The 20,444-nt window shown below is 46.5% G+C and overlaps 1 protein-coding gene across 5 annotated transcripts in view; it reads right to left on the bottom strand.

Annotated features, from left to right (window-relative positions):
• Window positions 1–20,444, bottom strand: part of LOC139566090 (signal peptide, CUB and EGF-like domain-containing protein 1) — a 68,925-nt gene that overhangs the window by 40,173 nt on the left and 8,308 nt on the right. For 2 of the 5 annotated variants that reach the window (XM_071387001.1, XM_071387002.1), the window contains exons 2-4: window positions 20,293–20,409; window positions 12,838–12,891; window positions 8,001–8,090 (exon numbers count right to left, since the gene is read on the bottom strand). In XM_071387001.1, the coding sequence (XP_071243102.1) occupies window positions 8,001–8,090; window positions 12,838–12,891; window positions 20,293–20,409 (261 nt within the window). The remainder of the gene's footprint in view (window positions 1–8,000; window positions 8,091–12,837; window positions 12,892–20,292; window positions 20,410–20,444) is intronic. The other 3 variants (XM_071387003.1, XM_071387004.1, XM_071387006.1) reach the window with 2 other exon arrangements.

Genomic DNA, 20,444 nt, shown 5'->3' with positions numbered 1-20,444 from the left:
TACATATGAGATGAGTACTGTAGGGTATGTAAACATAAAGTGGCATAGTTTAAAGTGGCTAGTGGTACATGTATTACATAAAGATGGCAAGATGCAGTAGATGATATAGAGTACAGTATATACATATGAGATGGGTAATGTAGGGTATGTAAACATTATATTAAGTGGCATTGTTTAAAGTGGCTAGTGGTACATTTTTACATAATTTCCATCAATTCCCATTTTTAAAGTGGCTGGAGTTGAGTCAGTATGTTGGCAGCGGCCGCTAAATGTTAGTGGTGGCTGTTTAACAGTCTGATGGCCTTGAGATAGAAGCTGTTTTTCAGTCTCTCGGTCCCTGCTTTGATGCACCTGTACTGACCTCGCCTTCTGGATGATAGCGGGGTGAACAGGCAGTGGCTTGGGTGGTTGTTGTCCTTGATGATCTTTATGGCCTTCCTGTGACATCGGGTGGTGTAGGTGTCCTGGAGGGCAGGTAGTTTGCCCCCGGTGGTGCGTTCTGCAGACCTCACTACCCTCTGGAGAGCCTTACGGTTGTGGGCGGAGCAGTTGCCGTACCAGGCGGTGATACAGCCCGACAGGATGCTCTCGATTGTGCATCTGTAGAAGTTTGTGAGTGCTTTTGGTGACAAGCCGAATTTCTTCAGCCTCCTGAGGTTGAAGAGGCGCTGCTGCGCCTTCTTCACAACGCTGTCTGTGTGGGTGGACCAATTCAGTTTGTCCGTGATGTGTACACCGAGGAACTTAAAACTTTCCACCTTCTCCACTACTGACCCGTCGATGTGGATAGGGGGGTGCTCCCTCTGCTGTTTCCTGAAGTCCACAATCATCTCCTTTGTTTTGTTGACGTTGAGTGTGAGGTTATTTTCCTGACACCACACTCCGAGGGCCCTCACCTCCTCCCTGTAGGCCGTCTCGTCGTTGTTGGTAATCAAGCCTACCACTGTAGTGTCATCCGCAAACTTGATGATTGAGTTGGAGGCGTGCATGGCCACGCAGTCGTGGGTGAACAGGGAGTACAGGAGAGGGCTCAGAACGCACCCTTGTGGGGCCCCAGTGTTGAGGATCAGCGGGGTGGAGATGTTGTTACCTACCCTCACCACCTGGGGGCGGCCCGTCAGGAAGTCCAGGACCCAGTTGCACAGGGCGGGGTCGAGACCCAGGGTCTCGAGCTTGATGACGAGTTTGGAGGGTACTATGGTGTTAAATGCTGAGCTGTAATCGATGAACAGCATTCTCACATGGGTATTCCTCTTGTCCAGATGGGTTAGGGCAGTGTGCAGTGTGGTTGCGATTGTGTCGTCTGTGGACCTATTGGGTCGGTAAGCAAATTGGAGTGGGTCTAGGGTGTCCGGTAGGGTGGAGGTGATATGGTCCTTGACTAGTCTCTCAAAGCACTTCATGATGACGGAAGTGAGTGCTACGGGGCGGTAGTCGTTTAGCTCAGTTACCTTAGCTTTCTTGGGAACAGGAACAATGGTGGCCCTCTTGAAGCATGTGGGAACAGCAGACTGGGATAAGGATTGATTGAATATGTCCGTAAACACACCAGCCAGCTGGTCTGCGCATGCTCTGAGGACGCGGCTGGGAATGCCGTCTGGGCCTGCAGCCTTGCGAGGGTTAACACGTTTAAATGTTTTACTCACCTCGGCTGCAGTGAAGGAGAGCCCGCAGGTTTTGGTAGGGGGCCGTGTCAGTGGCACTGTATTGTCCTCAAAGCGGGCAAAAAAGTTGTTTAGCCTGTCTGGGAGCAAGACATCCTGGTCCGCGACGGGGCTGGTTTTCTTTTTGTAATCCGTGATTGACTGTAGACCCTGCCACATACCTCTTGTGTCTGAGCTGTTGAATTGCGACTCGATTTTGTCTCTGTACTGGGACTTAGCCTGTTTGATTGCCTTGCGGAGAGAATAGCTACACTGTTTGTATTCGGTCATGCTTCCGGTCACCTTGCCCTGGTTAAAAGCAGTGGTTCGCGCTTTCAGTTTCACGCGAATGCTGCCGTCAATCCACGGTTTCTGGTTTGGGAATGTTTTAATCGTTGCTGTGGGTACGACATCGTCAATGCACTTCCTAATGAACTCGCTCACCGAATCAGCATATTCGTCAATATTGTTGTTGGACGCAATGCGGAACATATTCCAATCCGCGTGATCGAAGCAGTCTTGAAGCGTGGATTCAGATTGGTCGGACCAGCGTTGAACAGACCTGAGCGCGGGAGCTTGTTGTTTTAGTTTCTGTTTGTAGGCTGGAATCAACAAAATGGAGTCGTGGTCAGCTTTTCCGAAAGGGGGGCGGGGGAGGGCCTTATATGCGTCGCGGAAATTAGTATAACAATGATCTAGGGTTTTTCCAGCCCTGGTAGCACAATCGATATGCTGATAGAATTTAGGGAGTTTTGTTTTTAGATTAGCCTTGTTAAAATCCCCAGCTACGATGAATGCAGCCTCAGGGTGTGTGGTTTCCAGTTTACAAAGAGTCAGATAAAGTTCGTTCAGGGCCATCGATGTGTCTGCTTGGGGGGGAATATATACGGCTGTGATTATGATTGAAGAGAATTCCCTTGGTAGATAATGCGGTCGACATTTGATTGTGAGGAGTTCTAGATCAGGTGAACAGAATGACTTGAGTTCCTGTGTGTTGTTATGATGATCACACCACGTCTCGTTAATCATAAGGCATACACCCCCGCGCCTCTTCTTATCAGAAAGATGTTTGTTTCTGTCGGCGCGATGCATGAAGAAACCAGCTGGCTGCACCGACTCCGTTAGCGTCTCTTGAGTTAGCCATGTTTCCGTGAAGCAGAGCACGTTGCAATCCCTGATGTCTCTCTGGAATGCTACCCGTGCTCGGATTTCATCAACCTTATTGTCAAGAGACTGGACATTGGCGAGTAGTATGCTAGGGAGTGGAGCGCGATGTGCCCGTCTCCGAAGCCTGACCACGAGACCGCCTCGTTTGCCCCTTTTACGGCGTCGCACAGGGTCGCCGGCTGGGATCAGATCCATTGTATTGGGTGGAAGGCAAAACACTGGATCCGTTTCGGGAAAGTCATATTCCTGGTAGGAACGATGATGAGTTGACGTTAATCGTATATTCAGTAGTTCCTCCCGACTGTATGTAATGAAACCTAAGATTACCTGGGGTACCGATGTAAGAAATAACACATAAAAAAACAAAATACTGCATATTTTCCAAGGAACGCGAAGCGAGGCGGCCATCTCTTTTCGGCGCCGGAAGTACATGTTGTTGGAACATTGCTGCGGGGACTTGCTTCCACAGCCATAAGAGCATTAGTGAGGTTGGGCACTGATGTTGGGTGATTAGGCCTGGCTCGCAGTCGGCGTTCTAATTCATCTCAAAGATGTTCGATTTCTGTATGGACTTCGCTTTGTGCACGGGGGCATTGTCATGCTGAAACAGGAAAGGGCCTTCCCAAAACTGTTGCCACAAAGTTGGAAGCACAGAATCGTCTAGAATGTCATTGTATGCTGAAGCGTTAAGATTTCCCTTCACTGGAACTAAGAGGCCCGAACCACGGAAAACAGCCCCAGCCCATTATTACTCCTCCACCAAACTTTACAGTTGCCACTATGCATTGTGGCAGGTAGCGTTCTCCTGGCATCCGCCAAACCCAGATTTGACCATCGGACTGCCAGATGGTGAAGCTTGATTCATCACTCCAGAGAACGCGTTTCCTCTGCTCCACAGTCCAATGGCAGCTAACTTTACACCACTCCAGCCGACGCTTGGCATTGCGTATGGTGATCTTAGGCTTGTGTGCAGCTGCTCGGCCATGGAAACCCATTTCATGAAGCTCCTGACGAACAGTTCTTGTGCTGACGTTACTTCCAGAAGCAGTCTGGAACTCGGTAGTGAGTGTTGCAACCGAGGACAGACTAATTGTACACGCTACTCAATGGTCCTGTTCTGTGAGCTTGTGTGGCCTACCACTTTGAGGCTGAGCCGTTGTTGCTCCAAGACGTTTCCACTTCACAATAACAGCACTTGCAGTTGACCGGGGAAGAAATGTGACGAACTGACTTGTTGGAAAGGTGTCATTCTAAAACGGTGCCACAGTAAGGCCATTCTACTGCCAATTTTTGTCTATGGAGATTGCATGGCTGTGTGCTTGATTATATACACCTGTCAGCAATGGGTGTGGTTGAAATAGCCAAATCCACTCATTTGAAGGGGTGTCCACATACTTTTGTATATATAGTGTAGCTTGTCTGATGGGTGCTGTAGGGTATGGCAGTGGACCCCTGCCAACGTCCCACTCAGGTGTGTGTGTGTGTGTGCATGGGGCTGTTAATGGGTCAGACTGATTTATACTACCGAAGGCAATGGGCCCTATAATTAGCTTAGCGTGAGTCCTGCTCAGAGCCCCTCTCCTGCTCTGATGAGCCAGGCCCGCCCATCCCCAGGGCAAGAGGCTGCACACAGGAACACAGACCCGCCAAAACACACTCTGATTGATGTACTGGACATGCCCAGCCTACCCCCGAACAGCCCCTCTGAACCCCCTCCCCTCTTCCTCCCCTCTCCCACCCCTGAACGTTTCTGTCTCGTGCACACTGTATTGCAACGACGCTACAAAGGCTAACACTCTTCTATTCACAGCCATCCTTTCCACTTCCCTGTGTCTCACTTTCAACATGCTGAAGCTGAGGAAGAGGGACAGGGTAACACCTATTTTCTGTAAAGGGGAGTTTCCATTGGAGACATTCTGGGGGAGACTGACGGTTGGAGGGACCCGTTCAAGGGAACCAGCTCTCATCTCCGTGGTGACAGATGAAGACTACTCGTCTGTCTTGTTTGTGTGAGCAGCGGCAGCAGGGCCAGTGGTGTGTTGGCTGAGAGCCAGTACAAATCAACAGAGACACCCCTGACTTGCCCACCAAATACCCCCATCATCACACCCCTCCATCTCACTGTCTCTCTCTCTTCTCATCCATCTCTAAGATACCTGCCATGCTCACACATGCTCTGGGCAGACTTGACTGACCTGCTCTGCTGACGTCAGGAGCGGAGAGATAGAGAGTGGGGGCACACACGCACAAACGTACCTCATACTCCTCACACACACAGACATGCTGACCAGTCAAATCTCCATGCAGTCCCCTCTCTCTCTCTGTCCCTCTCTCTCTCTCTCTCTCTCTCTCTCTCTCTCTCTCTCTCTCTCTCTCTCTCTCTCTCTCTCTCTCAGTAAGACACATGTTCTATTGATTAAGAGGGAGTCATGAGAAAAGAGGAGTGGTTGTGCTTTATTAAGCATCATGCCAAGTCCCATCAACCCTCCACACGCATACTGACTGTAGGGGCACGATCGTCTTTCAGCAGGGCCTAGCTAACAGGATCCCCCTTCACTGTGTCATGGGCACCTAATCCAGCTGTCAGCGCTGCCCCGGTCCTGAAATCACACTATCCATACACACACACACATGCCCAGCTCAGCCCATCTGTCCTAGGTGAGTGGTTTATTTGGACTCCTCATCAGCCGAGGTCTGTGTAGCTATAGCACTACACTCTCTCTCTCTCTCCCTCTCACACCCAGCCTCATCACATGTCCAGCACACGCTGGTTTAATCCTAAATGAGTAGAACTTTGAAAAAACCTGTCTTTTTCTGTGCTAGAACTTTCACATTCTTCACTCTTTCCTCTTTCCTCTCGCTCTCTCTATCAGGCTTTTCTCCATCTATTTTTCATTATAGCCCAGGTTCCAGTTGAATCTATCTTGATCAATCTGGGCTCCAGTGCTATGGGACAAAGCCTATGGCAGTGTCTGCAGAGAAAATAGCAGCAGCAGACGCACAGAGAGAGTCAGGAAAGCTGTGTGTCAAAGCAGGCAGACGAATGAATGTCAAATCTAACAGACGTTCAGGGCTGTTCGAAAGACTTCCATAGTCTCCATGGCAATCAGACTAATCAGACCTGTAAAGTATAAAAGGAAACTGCAAATAAAAAAGTTGGGATTAAAAACATCTCAATAACACAGGTCATATAAATGAGAGATGGGGGTTATAGAAAACATGGAGGATACAGTGTTGGAATGAAGGGGAGGAGCATCAACAGTGACATCATCAGGTATGAAAACAACAGGACTGACTCAGGCAGGGGAAAAATTCCTCAACTGATGAAAGATGAGAAGGATGGAAAAGTTAACATTTAGAGGAAATAGGTGGTTTTGTCCCCCCCTCCTCATTTACAGGCCAAAGTCGTCACCTGTTGAAGTAAGATCTGCCTCTGTATGGGAGAAACCTGCAGGCACCAATCCATAACAGTAACAGTATATACAAGCTCAGGATGTCTGAATGACTGACTGACTTAGGTCTCCATGCTGGTAAACAACGTACATTGTACTGGATCCATTTCTGTCTTTGAAATGAATATAAAATAAAGGAAACTGATCCATAAGAAACCAAGATGGAAATGCTGCCTCGAGGCTCCCAGGTTTAAGGAAGTGCAGTTTTAGTTAGATATTAGTGGAGGTTCACCCATTTAGTCTGGTTTAGTGGTTAGTCCAGATTAGTTGAGATATTTCCATTAAAAGGAGAAATATTGCAACCACACTTTAACAGTCAGGTAGAACTTCACAGGGGGTTCGAGGTCTGAAAGAGGGAAAAGAAAGGGTCACAGGTGACAGACTATGTACAGAATGGTGTTATCTAGGAGTTGATTGGCATACGTTGTCTGAGAACCATGCCATTTGTCCCTTCCCACCAACCCTGTGGAGTGATTTTCGTTCAACAGTCAGTCACGACTGTTGAAGGGATGCATCTTCCTCCACTGAGTCGGGAAAGGGTTAACTATTCACGCTTTTATTCAGTTGTGCATTCATTTAATTTGTTTTATACTAATTGACTGAGTCATCCATTGATGAACCTACAGTGTAGATACAGTATCTGGAGCCTGTCTCTCATCGACGGTGTCCGGGGCTTGTATGAAAGCTCTTTATGCCACGATAAGGCTGTTTGAGTGATCTGCTCACTTGAAATGCAAGTACTGTAGGCCAAACAAGTGCATACTTGAGGAGTAGGGTGGCAGTCTGAAACGGGAAGATGGTGATGGGCATATGGCAATAATGACTTGTTAAGGGCCCTCTGAAAGACATCCCTTGAGTAGTACGCTTCCAGATATGTTGGTACCTCAAGGGTCAGGCCAGGACACGTAACTGGCCAAGGGGAATGCGATGGACATGATGCTATAGGATGGATGGGAAGTTAAAGGCCACCAATATTAAAGACTTAGGTGTCTATTCAATCACAACCGCTGTCTGGAAGTAGGCAAGGCAAGTACTGCAGTAGAGTTTATTGAATAAATGAATCCAAATGTACATTCTCACAACATAAGATTGATGATTTGCCTTCACCCGGGGACTTCCAGACGGTGGATTTGATTGAATGAAGCGCGATGTCATCCAAAGAGACTCTGCTGATAGAGACCCTTCAAAGACACGACCTGAGATGTTCTCCATGACAACGCCAAAGATATAATGGGATGGAACGGCTCCTCGTGTACTGTTCACTCCAAGCCATGAGTATCATCATGGGGAGGGGGAAGGAAGGACTGAGGGTGTTTCAAATATTACAGGAACATTTTCGCCTTAATAGTGAACATGAAACCGTGTCAAAATGGTCCAGAGTTCTTCAAGACCATATTCGTTGACCATAAACTTTCCTTTATGTCTAAGACTCTGCAGTACCTGAGGAGGGGTGCCTGACCACCAGTCTAATCTTTGGAGGGACGCGTAGCTGCCTATAGGAGTAACTGTTAGTTACTGTGGGAAATCTAGAGAACATTTATCTTCTGCCGAGACGGGCGATGGGGAGAGGTGGGAGCAGGGTTGGAGAAATTTACCAACAGGCAGGGACCTTGAGGGTGGACATAGAGGGTACCAAGGACTCATACAAATAAAAATGTATTTAAGAGAGAGAGAGAGAGAAGGGAGATACAAGCACAAGCGCCATGGCAACACATAGAAAGAGGAAGAAAAGAGTTACCCATAAGAAGCCGCCGTTTCACCCGCTTGTCCACATCAGCTATTGACGTGGCATTGAACTCAGAGCTCTCAATTGCAGCCTCATCTCTCTCTAAAACACAAGTGACAAGGGGACAAACAGTGAGCAGTAAGGTTAATTAGAAGCCCAATATCCACCGCCCGCTGCCGCCCGAGACGTCAAGTCAGCCCCTCTTGGCGTTTGAGCAAAACCAAAGCCAAGAAGCAAGAAGCCATGAAAAAGTGCCAAAATCCCTGTTAGAGTGTTAATCCCAAAAACAAATCCAAAAGTCCCAGATAGCAAAAAAAAATACGAAATAAGTTTAAATGAGGGTAAGGGTGGGGGTAGGGGACAAAAATTGAAGTTCAAATAAAAATATAATTTAGGGGGGTGTGGGAGTTGGTTGACGTTGATGTTGTAGCCGTTGCTGTTTCTGTCTTCCATATCAAACGGCCACACACTCAGCAATGATTCCCTCACATCCGAAAAGGAGGAAGAGGGGGAGGAGGAAGGGAAGGAGGAGTAGAAGAAAGGATGAGCAAACATGTCCAAGACAAGCTGCATGAGTGTGGGTAAGAAGCAGGGGGGTGAGGATGACAACAGAAGAAGGGGAGAGTGACGCCAACGGGTAAGAGGCTATGCTAGCCACCAGATCAGACAGACACTACAGAGGGAGGGAGCGACTACAAGGACTTCAGAATGACAAAATGAAAGAAAGGGATGAGAGGGAGAAAAAGGGAAGAAGAAGAGAGAGGAAATCCCGTCCCATCGTGGGCCACAATGGGAGAAGTAAATGGGAGGAGGAGCACTCATAAATAAATGGGGTTGGGGACTAGTGGAGGGGGGAGCGATGGAGAGGGCATGCATAGAGGAGAGGAGAAGTAGTCTGGGGGCAGCGCTGGTTGCCTGTTTGTCTATGGAACACATCACAACTGGCTTTAACAGTCAACGCTGGAAACCATGTTCCCAAACCGGGCAGGGGGCGGATGGAGGGAGGGGTGGGAAGGGAGAGGGGAAAGGTCGGGGGTTACGGTTAAGATGAACATGCAGATATGCAGCTGAGCAAACGCTGTGTTGCAGATATGCAGCTGAGAAAACGCTGTATTGCAGATATGCAGCTGAGAAAACGCTGTGTTGCAGATATGCAGCTGAGCAAACGCTGTGTTGCAGATATGCAGCTGAGAAAACGCTGTGTTGCAGATATGCAGCTGAGCAAACGCTGTGTTGCAGATATGCAGCTGAGACAACGCTGTGTTGCAGATATGCATAAGCAAACGCTGTGTTGAATGGATGGGCTGGGGTGGTGAGGAGCGCTACTGGGCCTTGGGAAGAGAGGGAGTCTTTCACTGGGACGTCAGAGTCATTAGGCTCTGAATGAGCATCTCTCTGAAGAACTGAATGGGGGGGCGGGCCAGGGCACTGCCACTCAGTACAATGGAACTTGGACTGTCTTTGATGTACAAAGTCCTATGGAGGGGGATTTTGGGTGGGGGGGGGGGGTAACTAAAGCCCCCCCTGCTCACCCCTGGCTTGGCCCGTTACTGGTCTTTCTCAGGCGGTTAGTTTGGGAAGGTTTGGTAGACAAAGTGAAGGACTCTCTGAAGCAGTGTTCACAAATGAATGGAGGCTTTCTGGCTCTCAACTAACGGTTAGGTGTGTGTGTGCATGTGTGTGTATATGTATGTGTGCATGTATGTGCGTGTGTGTTTATGCCTGTGTGTGTGTGTGTGTATATGGGTGACTGGGCAATTATGTGCTGGTGTATGGGTGTGAGTGGTTGTGAGTGTGTGCATGCTTGAGTGCGAGGGTGCGTGCACGTGTGTATGAGCGTGTGAAAGTGTGTGTGTGTGTGAGTGGGTGGTTGTGTAAGAAAGGGTGAGGAGGAGGAGGAGGAGGAGGAGGAGAGAGGACTCCAGGACTCTCCTAAGGGGCTAAGGAATCAACAGTTCTAAGGTCCGTTTAGAGGAGGCCTTCTGAGGGGGGATGTTTAGAGTGAGAGCAGAACTTACACAGGAAATAATCACTGAAGGGAGGGAGGAATGAATCCATAGCAGTACACTACAGCTAAGAGGAGAACAGCAACGGTAACCAGTAACGATGCACTGTAAGAAAACAGCAGGACAAGTGTTGGTTGCTATTAATGTAACCGCAATTCAAGGAGGGGGAAAATGAAAGAAAATAAAAATCTGAATTAAAAACAAAAAGGAAATCAAAGGGAAAATGCAGAACAGTAGGATCTCCCATGCAGCCGGACAGACAGAAACACAGACGGGCAGAAGGGTTGCGTAGATTAGTGACAGAGGTATGGTGAGGGCAGACGGACGCACAGACGGACGGGCTGACAGACACGGAGAGCGTGTCAGATTGAGAATGCATGCGGCTGGCTGGGATGAGGGCATGACGGAGGTGTTATTGAGAAACAGGCAGGGTTACTGGTCCGTCTCTACAGGTGGATGAGGGAGGAGGTGCTGATGGGTGGGTGACGTGGGTTTTGGGGGTTGCCACAGTAACAGGATTTTGTTTGCTGGTTGAGGCCGTTGTACTGTTAGGGGGAGGGGGGCATATTGCAGGTTGAAGGAGGGGGGGTTGTTTGGAGTGATGTTTGTTTTTGGTTTGGGTGGGTAGCTCTATGTAACGTTAGATCAGGCTGCAACTGAGATGTTCACTCTAATCCTGTATCATTGTTTTATTAGTTCCCCCCCAGTCTTTAATTCAATTCCCTTTAATAATCTTAATTCCTTTGAGGTAAGGATTTAATCCTTTTTGAATTTAATTTGAACATGGATGCTCAGACAAGACAGGCAATCAGTAACTATCACCAGAAAGCAGGAGGAGGTAGGTAGGGAGGAAGAGGAGGAGGAGGAAGAGGAGGAGCACCAGAGACAGCACTACACAAAGGTGGGTCAAAGGTGGGCCCTGTGACAGAGCAGTTGGGACACTCAGACCACAGAGGAGCCTTTCCTCTCCCCAGCGAGGAAAAGACATGGGACAGAGGGTGAAGGAGAACAGGGGTTTTCTCTTTCTTTCATTCTTTCAGAGGTCTTCCTCTTCTTTCGTGGATGTCGTTGGTCCTCGCATGGCTGGAAAGGAGAAGGTTATGGGCACAAAATGAAGGCAGTTCTGTGAGATTCTGTGAGAACACAGCATTGACGATACTGTAGAGTAGAGATCTGTTTGTGGGGAGAGAGAGGAGGCTTCTCCAGTGTTCTAGCACAGCAGGAATGACAACACACAGAAAAAGGGTTTATTTGTGACATGACAGAAGATCTGTGTGTGTGTGTGTGTGTGTGGTTTAATTCCAGTTAGAACAGGTATTGCAGGGAACATCAACTAAATTCTGCCGCAGCCAATTTTTTCTTGAGTGGATGTTCGTGATGCAGGAACATAATTACAAATCATTTGTAGGCCGCAAATTGACCGCAAGAAGCCCAAACAGATATATTTGACTAAAACAATAATTTAAAACTTTGCTTACATTTGTATGCAAAGGGAATACATGGGAACAGATTTGCAAAATATTTTTTTTACAGTATTATGTCCAACAATGAAATGAAATAAATAATAATATATATGTATTTTTTTTTGCTCAGAAAACTTTTAGGGCCAAATAAAGGGCCAAATAAAACCACCCGTGGGACAAATTTGGCCCGCGGGCCTCCAATTGGGGAAACCTGAGGTATTGTGTTCAGTGTCTTGCCTAATCTCAGATGCATCTGATTTTAGTCAACTCCAGAAATGGTTTAACTCCTTCTGGGGGCATATGTATACACTTTGACTAACTGGCATAATGTAACACAAGAAAAAGAGTTTGTGTATCTGCCAATCTGCTTTAGCAACTCGGTGGGATAAACCTTGTTTAGGAGCTATGGAGAAACAAGGGAGTCTGTAAATCACTGTCTCGTTACGGACAGACAGACAGACACCACCAGGCTCCCTTCGGATCACTCCGGGAACGTTCAGGAACGTCTCTGTGCACCCAAAAAACACTGGAGCATTTTTTTTAAAGGCAGAAAAAATACGATTTGGTACGCCCAAGCTTCCAAGCTTCCGAGCCAAATGTGGGACTGGGGTCCGTTGGAAGGAAGGCAAAGAAAAAAAAACATGAAAAACCCTTTCACTTACCTGGAACCTCTCATTTATCTTCTGCAAATTCCCCCAGAAAAAAAATCATGAACATTTCCTCTCTGTTAGGCTTCGGAGCCACCATAGCCACGGGATACGGCCACATTGACAGGCGGGCGTAAAAGTTAGCCATTTGGCAAACAGTGGCATGCAGGCCTGGCGTCTCTCAGGCCTAGCGATGGGCATGCGTTACACTGACTTGGCTAGTTTTCCAGCGTAATGAAGATGATGAATGTGTTTTTCAACTTCTGAGACTTCTCAACTATTCATTTTCCAGTTTCCACCACAGCCCTACCTAGCGACCAAACCCCCAAACCCCCTCTATTCCTCCTTTCACTACCTGAGACATTAACACACTACTACTACACTGACTACTCTGTCGGCAGTCAAAGTGCTTGTTTGTCTGGGAGTGTGCATGCAGGTACAGGTGTAATTGTGTGATTGAAAGAGAGAGAGAGAGAGAGAGAGAGAGAGAGAGAGAGAGAGAGAGAGAGAGAGAGAAACAGACAGCCAGAGAGAGCGACACATAAAGGAAAGAGACACTGATCAAACAACTCTCCTCTATCACATGGCAAATCAGCTATTTTCAACATGCACTGGAAGCTGTTTTTTTAGTACACATTTAGATGGGGAGAATTCTTTACTCCCTCTTCTCCCCATGCCACGATCTCCAAAAACAGGGTGAGCAGTCTTCAGGCCCCAGACAGGAAATAATCACCATCGTCATCGTGAAACTCCGGGCGACATTTTCGGGGTGCAACAGAGCACAGATCTGTGCAAAAATACTGTAAAGCTCATTATAATCTGGCAGCTGGATTACAGATCGTTCAAGAAAAATGTATCATTGAATCACACTGCCAGATTATAATAAGGTTTACGGTATTTTCACACAGATTTGTGCTCTTTTGCACGGCGAAAAGGTCGCCCTCCATTTCTATTCAATTACACAGTTTCAAGTTACTCACATGACTTTGTGTATATTTTCAAGACAAAAAGAAACATTTGAATGCACTTTAAGGTTGGTTGATTCTCTAGAAAATGTAAATGTGTTACTCTCTCACTCTTCCTGTCCGTCTCTCACTCTTCCTGTCCGTCTCTCACTCTTTTTTCTCTCTCTCTCTCTCTCTCTCTCTCTCTCTCTCTCTCTCTCTCTCTCTCTCTCTCTCTCTCTCTCTCTCTCTCTCTCTCTCTCTCTCTCTCTCTCTCTCTCTCTCTCTCTCTCTCTCTCTCTCTCTCTCTCTCTCTCTCTCTCTCTCTCTCTCTCTCTCTCTCTCTCTCTCTCTCTCTCTCTCTCTCTCTCTCTCTCTCTCTCTCTCTCTCTGAATGTATCAGTGGCTCAATCTCTCCCCCTCTGTCTTTTGTTGTGAGTGTATAAATAAGATGAGGCCGGGGTAGGGAGAGAGGGCTCAGGGGTGAAGTTAACTCATCACAAAGCCCTTCTCACCAGTTTCTCTCACACATTTATAACATCTACTGCAAAACAGATGAGAAATAACAGAGCTTTAAGATTAATATGTTCTCTAATGTGCACTGAGTTGCAGTACCAGTCAAAAGTTTGGACACACATACTCATTCAAGGGTTTTTCTTTATTGTTGCTCTTTTCATTTGTAGAATAATAGTGAAGACATCAAAACTATGAAATAACACATATGGAATCATGTAGTAACCAAAAAAGTGTTAAACATATCAAAATATATTTGAGATTCTTCAAAGTAGCCACCCTTTGCCTTGATGACAGCTTTTGCACACTCTTAGCATTCTCTCAACCAGCTTCATGAGGAATGCTTTTCCAACAGTCTTGAAGGAGTTCCCACATATGCTGAGCACTTTTTGGCTGCTTTTCCTTCACTCTGCGGTCCAACTCCTCCCAAACCATCTCAATTTGGTTGAGGTCGGGGGATTGCGGAGGCCAGGTCATCTGATGCAGCACTCAATCACTCTCCTTATTGGTCAAATAGCCCTTACACAGGCTGGAGGTGTGTTTTGGGTAATTGTCTTGTTGAAAAGAAAATGATAGCCCCACTAAGCACAAACTAGATGGGATGGCGTATTGCTGCAGAATGCTGTGGTAGCCATGCTGGTTAAGTGTGCCTTGAATTCTAAATAAATCACAGACAGTGTCACCAGCAAAGCACCCCCACACCATCACACCTCCTCCTCCATGCTTCACGGTGGGAACCACACATGCATAGATCATCCGTTCACCTACTCTGCGTCTCACAAAGACACGGCAGTTGGAACCAAAAATCTCACATTTGGACTCATCAGAGCAAAGGACAGATTTCCACCGGTCCAATGTCCATTGCTTGTGTTTCTTGGCCACAGCAAGTATCATATTTTTATTGGTGTCCTTCAGTAGTGGTTTCTTTGCAGCAATTTGAACATGAAGGCCTGATTCACGCAGTCTCCTCTGAACAGTTGATGTTGAGATGTGTCCGTTACTTGAACTCAGTGAAGCATTTATTTGTGCTGAAATCTGAGGTGCAGTTAACTCTAATGAACTTATCCTCTGCAGCAGAGGTAACTCTGGGTCTTCCTTTCCTGTGGTGGTCCTCATGAGAGCCAGTTTCATCATAGCGCTTGATGGTTTTTGCGACTGCACTTGAAGAAACTTTCAAAGTTCTTGACATTTTCTGGATTGACTGACCTGCATGTCTTAAAGTAATGATGGACTGTCGTTTCTCTTTGCTTATTTGAGCTGTTCTTGCCATAATATGGACTTGGTCTTTTACCAAATAGGGCTATCTTCTGTATACCCCCCTACCTTGTCACGACCCAACTGGCTGGCTTAAACGCATTAAGAAGCAAAGAAATTCCACAAAATAACTTTTAACAAGGCACACCTGTTAATTGAAATGCATTCCAGGTGACTACCTCATGAAGCTGGTTGAGAGAATGCCAAGAGTGTGCAAAGCTGTCATCAAGGCAAAGGGTGGCTACTTTGAAGAATCTCAAATATAAAATATTGGTTACTACATGATTCCATACGTGTTATTTCATAGTTTTGATGTCTTCACTATTATTATTAGTGTCCATTATTATTATTATCAAAGTTCAGCCAAGATGGCTTAGCAGTTCAGACGTCATTTCTGTTTCGTATTGTCGTGTCCTGTATATATATATATATTTACACCTTTCTTCGCATATCTTTTATATATTTTATTATCCAAGAACTCAACTACAAAAGCTTCCCTGCAAAAGCTTTCCTGCAACCCGCTTCACCAATTACAAAAAAGTATTATTTACCTCAAATCTGAAAAACCACCGTGGAAGCTAGCCAGGGGCTAATTCAGAAGTTAGCCAGAAAGCTAACCAGAAGCTATCCGATAGCTAGCCAGAAGCTAATCTGTAGCTGCCCAGAAATTAGCCGGTCTGCTGGCCAGCGTTGGTGTTTCAGCTTCCCACGTTTTGTGGTCATCAGCTATTCCTTTAGCTCGATAATCTACCGGCACTTTTGTGCAACGCGACTCGGACCGGAGCATTCCGGGACTTTTTTTCTCTCTCAGTTTCCCCGGATTTCAGCCGCAGGCTCTGGACATTTGCAGCTAGCTAGCTGCAAACCGTGTGACTACTGGCTTACGTCGATCCCGGAGCAAACTCAAATCATTCCGGAGCTAGCCAGCTGAGGAGTTCCATCAGCCATTCCTGGGCTACAGCCACCTATTCCGGACCCGTTTTTTTTTTTTTGTTTTGTTGCTGCAGATACGGAGCCCCACCGGGCCTTCACGACTGACTGCCGACGTTATCTGCCCGAGGGAGTTATCCAACTGGCACCTCCGTCCCGACGTTACCTGAACGCTCATCTGGGGCCCGCTAACCGTTAGCTGTCTTATCGGCTGCTATCTGAATAAGTATATCGGACAATTATTATTATTATTATTTTTATTTTTTTTATTTTTTTCTTGGGTCACTATATCTATTTTGCCAATTTGGATTGATCCCCTCTACCACACGGAACCCCACTAACCTACCGACGGAAACGCACGAGACATCTACAAATAGACTTCCATACTATGCTATCTTGCTACCGATAGCCATCTACCCGGCCAGCTGTCTGGATCGCCGTGACCCCAACCAACCTCTACTCACTGGACCCTTATTGATCACTCGATTAAGCATGCCTCTCCTTAATGTAAATATGCCTTGTCCATTGCTGTTCTGGTTAGTGTTTATTGGCTTATTTCACTGTAGAGCCTCTAGCCCTGACCACTATACCATATCCAACCTCACAGTTCCACCACCCACATATGCGATGACATCACCTGGTTTCAATGATGTTTCTAGAGACAATATCTCTCTCATCATCACTCAATACCTAGGTTTACCTCCACTGTATTCACATCCTACCATACCTTTGTCTGTACATTATTCCTTTAAGCTATTTTATCGCCCCCAGAAACTTCCTTTTACTCTCTGCTCTAGAAGTTCTAGACGACCAATTCTCATAGCTTTTAGCCGTACCCTTATCCTACTCCTCCTCTGTTCCTCTGGTGATGTAGAGGTGAATCCAGGCCCTGCAGTACCTAGCTCCACTCCTATTCCCCAGGCGCTCTCTTTTGATGACTTCTGTAACCGTAATAGCCTTGGCTTCATGCATGTTAACATTAGAAGCCTCCTCCCTAAGTTTGTTTTGTTCACTGCTTTAGCACACTCTGCCAACCCGGATGTTTTAGCCGTGTCTGAATCCTGGCTTAGAAAGACCACCAAAAATTCTGACATTTTCATCCCCAACTACAAGATTTTCAGACAAGATAGAACGGCCAAAGGGGGCGGTGTTGCAATCTATTGCAAAGATTGCCTGCAGAGTTCTGTTTTACTATCCAGGTCTGTTCCCAAACAATTTGAACTTCTACTTTTAAAAATCCACCTCTCTAAAAACAAGTCTCTCACCGTTGCCGCCTGCTATAGACCACCCTCTGCCCCCAGCTGTGCTCTGGACACTATATGTGAACTGATTGCCCCCCATCTATCTTCAGAGCTCGTGCTGCTAGGCGACCTAAATTTTAACATGCTTAACACCCCAGCCACCCTACAATCTAAGCTTGATGCCCTCAATCTCACACAAATTATCAATGAACCTACCAGGTACCACCCCAATTCCGTAAACACGGGTACCCTCATAGATATCATCCTAACAAACTTGCCCTCCAAATACACCTCTGCTGTTTTCAACCAAGATCTCAGCGATCACTGCCTCATTGCCTGCATCCGTAATGGGTCAGCGGTCAAACGACCTCCACTCATCACTGTCAAACGCTCCCTGAAACACTTCAGCGAGCAGGCCTTTCTAATCGACCTGGCCGAGGTATCCTGGAAGGATATTGATCTCATCCCGTCAGTAGAGGATGCCTGGACATTTTTTAAAAATGCCTTCCTCACCATCTTGAATAAGCATGCCCCATTCAAGAAATTTAGAACCAGGAACAGATATAGCCCTTGGTTCTCTCCTGACCTGACTGCCCTTAACCAACAGAAAAACATCCTATGGCGTTCTGCATTAGCATCGAACAGCCCCCGTGATATGCAACTTTTCAGGGAAGCTAGAAACCAGTATACACAGGCAGTTAGAAAAGCCAAGGCTAGCTTTTTCAAGCAGAAATTTGCTTCCTGCAACACAAATTCAAAAAAGTTCTGGGACACTGTAAAGTCCATGGAGAATAAGAACACCTCCTCCCAGCTTCCAACTGCTCTGAAGATAGGAAACACTGTCACCACCGACAAATCCACTATAATTGAGAATTTCAATAAGCATTTTTCTACGGCTGGCCATGCTTTCCACCTGGCTACCCCTACCCCGGACAACAGCACTGCCCTCCCCTCTGCTACTCGCCCAAGCCTTCCCCATTTCTCTTTCTCCCAAATACAGTCAGCTGATGTTCTAAAAGAGCTGCAAAATCTGGACCCTTACAAATCAGCCGGGCTAGATAATCTGGACCCTTTCTTTCTAAAACTATCTGCTGAAATTGTTGCCACCCCTATTACTAGCCTTTTCAACCTCTCTTTCGTGTCGTCTGAGATTCCCAAAGATTGGAAAGCAGCTGCGGTTATCCCCCTCTTCAAAGGGGGGGACACTCTTGACCCTAACAGCTACAGACCTATATCTATCCTACCCTGCCTTTCTAAGGTCTTCGAAAGCCAAGTCAACAAACAGATTACCGACCATTTCGAATCCCACCATAACTTCTCCGCTATGCAATCTGGTTTCAGAGCTGGTCATGGGTGCACCTCAGCCACGCTCAAGGTCATAAACGATATCTTAACCGCCATCGATAGGAAACAATACTGTGCAGCCGTATTCATTGACCTGGCCAAGGCTTTTGACTCTGTCAATCACCACATCCTCATCGGCAGACTCGACAGCCTTGGTTTCTCTAATGATTGCCTCGCCTGGTTCACCAACTACTTCTCTGATCGAGTTCAGTGTGTCAAATCGGAGGGTCTGTTGTCCGGGCCTCTGGCAGTCTCCATGGGGGTGCCACAGGGTTCAATTCTTGGACCGACTCTCTTCTCTGTATACATCAATGATGTCGCTCTTGCTGCTGGTGATTCTCTGATCCACCTCTACGCAGACGACACTATTCTGTATACTTCTGGCCCTTCATTTGACACTGTGTTAACAACCCTCCAGGCGAGCTTCAATGCCATACAACTCTCCTTCCGTGGCCTCCAATTGCTCTTAAATACAAGTAAAACTAAATGCATGCTCTTCAACCGATCGCTGCCTGCACCTGCCCGCCTGTCCAACATCACTACTCTGGACGGCTCTGACCTAGAATATGTGGACAACTACAAATACCTAGGTGTCTGGTTAGACTGTAAACTCTCCTTCCAGACTCACATCAAACATCTCCAATCCAAAGTTAAATCTAGAATTGGCTTCCTATTCCGCAACAAAGCATCCTTCACTCATGCTGCCAAACATACCCTTGTAAAACTGACCATCCTACCAATCCTCGACTTCGGTGATGTCATTTACAAAATAGCCTCCAAAACCCTACTCAATAAATTGGATGCAGTCTATCACAGTGCCATCCGTTTTGTCACCAAAGCCCCATATACTACCCACCACTGCGACCTGTACACTCTCGTTGGCTGGCCCTCGCTTCATACTCGTCGCCAAACCCACTGGTTCCAGGTCATCTACAAGACCCTGCTAGGTAAAGTCCCCCCTTATCTCAGCTCGCTGGTCACCATAGCAACACCTACCTGTAGCACGCGCTCCAGCAGGTTTATCTCTCTGGTCACCCCCAAAACCAATTCTTCCTTTGGCCGCCTCTCCTTCCAGTTCTCTGCTGCCAATGACTGGAACGAACTACAAAAATCTCTGAAACTGGAAACACTTATCTCCCTCACTAGCTTTAAGCACCAGCTGTCAGAGCAGCTCATAGATTACTGCACCTGTACATAGCCCATCTATAATTTAGCCCAAACAACTACCTCTTTACCTACTGTATTTATTTATTTATTTTGCTCCTTTGCACCCCATTATTTCTGTCTCTACTTTGCGCTTTCTTCTACTGCAAACCAACCATTCCAGTGTTTTAAGTTTTATTTTACTTGCTGTGTTGTATTTACTTCGCCACCATGGCCTTTTTATATTTTTATTTATTTATACATATATTTGTTTGCCTTCACCTCCCTTATCTCACCTCACTTGCTCACATTGTATATAGACTTATTTTTTTTTTCACTGTATCATTGACTATATGTTTGTTTTACTCCATGTGTAACTATGTGTTGTTGTATGTGTCGAACTGCTTTGCTTTATCTTGGCCAGGTCGCAATTGTAAATGAGAACGTGTTCTCAATTTGCCTACCTGGTTAAATAAAGGTTAAATAAAAATAAAATAAAAAATTATACAATGTAGAAAATAGTAAAAATAAAGAAAAACCCTGGAATGAGTAGGTGTGTCCAAACTTTTGACTGGTACTGTATATGATTTGAGAGTATTGAGGAAGTTGATTGCTTGAACAAAAGTGTATGATGTGTGTGTCAATTTAGAGTCTACACTGTTTTGTATACAAATTGAGGAGGATGTGTGTGCCTCTCTCTCTCTGTGTGTGTGTGTGTGTGGGTGTTACATAAGTGAGTTTGTGTGCCTGTATGTTTGTGTGTGTGTGTTTGTGGCAGAAACTATTCAAAGAGATGAAGTACAGTCTGTTGTCACTCACCGATGCAGGTCTTGCTGTCTGAGTGCAGGGCGTACTTCTGGTGACAGCCACAAACCGGCCCCACATCCGTATCGTCACACATGTGCTGGCAGCCTCCGTTCCCATAGTTACATGTCACTGGCAACATACAAGGATTGTAAGGGACCGGTATA

The sequence above is a fragment of the Salvelinus alpinus genome, chromosome 37 (genome assembly GCF_045679555.1).
Source record: "Salvelinus alpinus chromosome 37, SLU_Salpinus.1, whole genome shotgun sequence".
NCBI lineage: Eukaryota > Metazoa > Chordata > Actinopteri > Salmoniformes > Salmonidae > Salvelinus > Salvelinus alpinus.
This window is presented reverse-complemented; position numbering and strand designations above follow the sequence as displayed.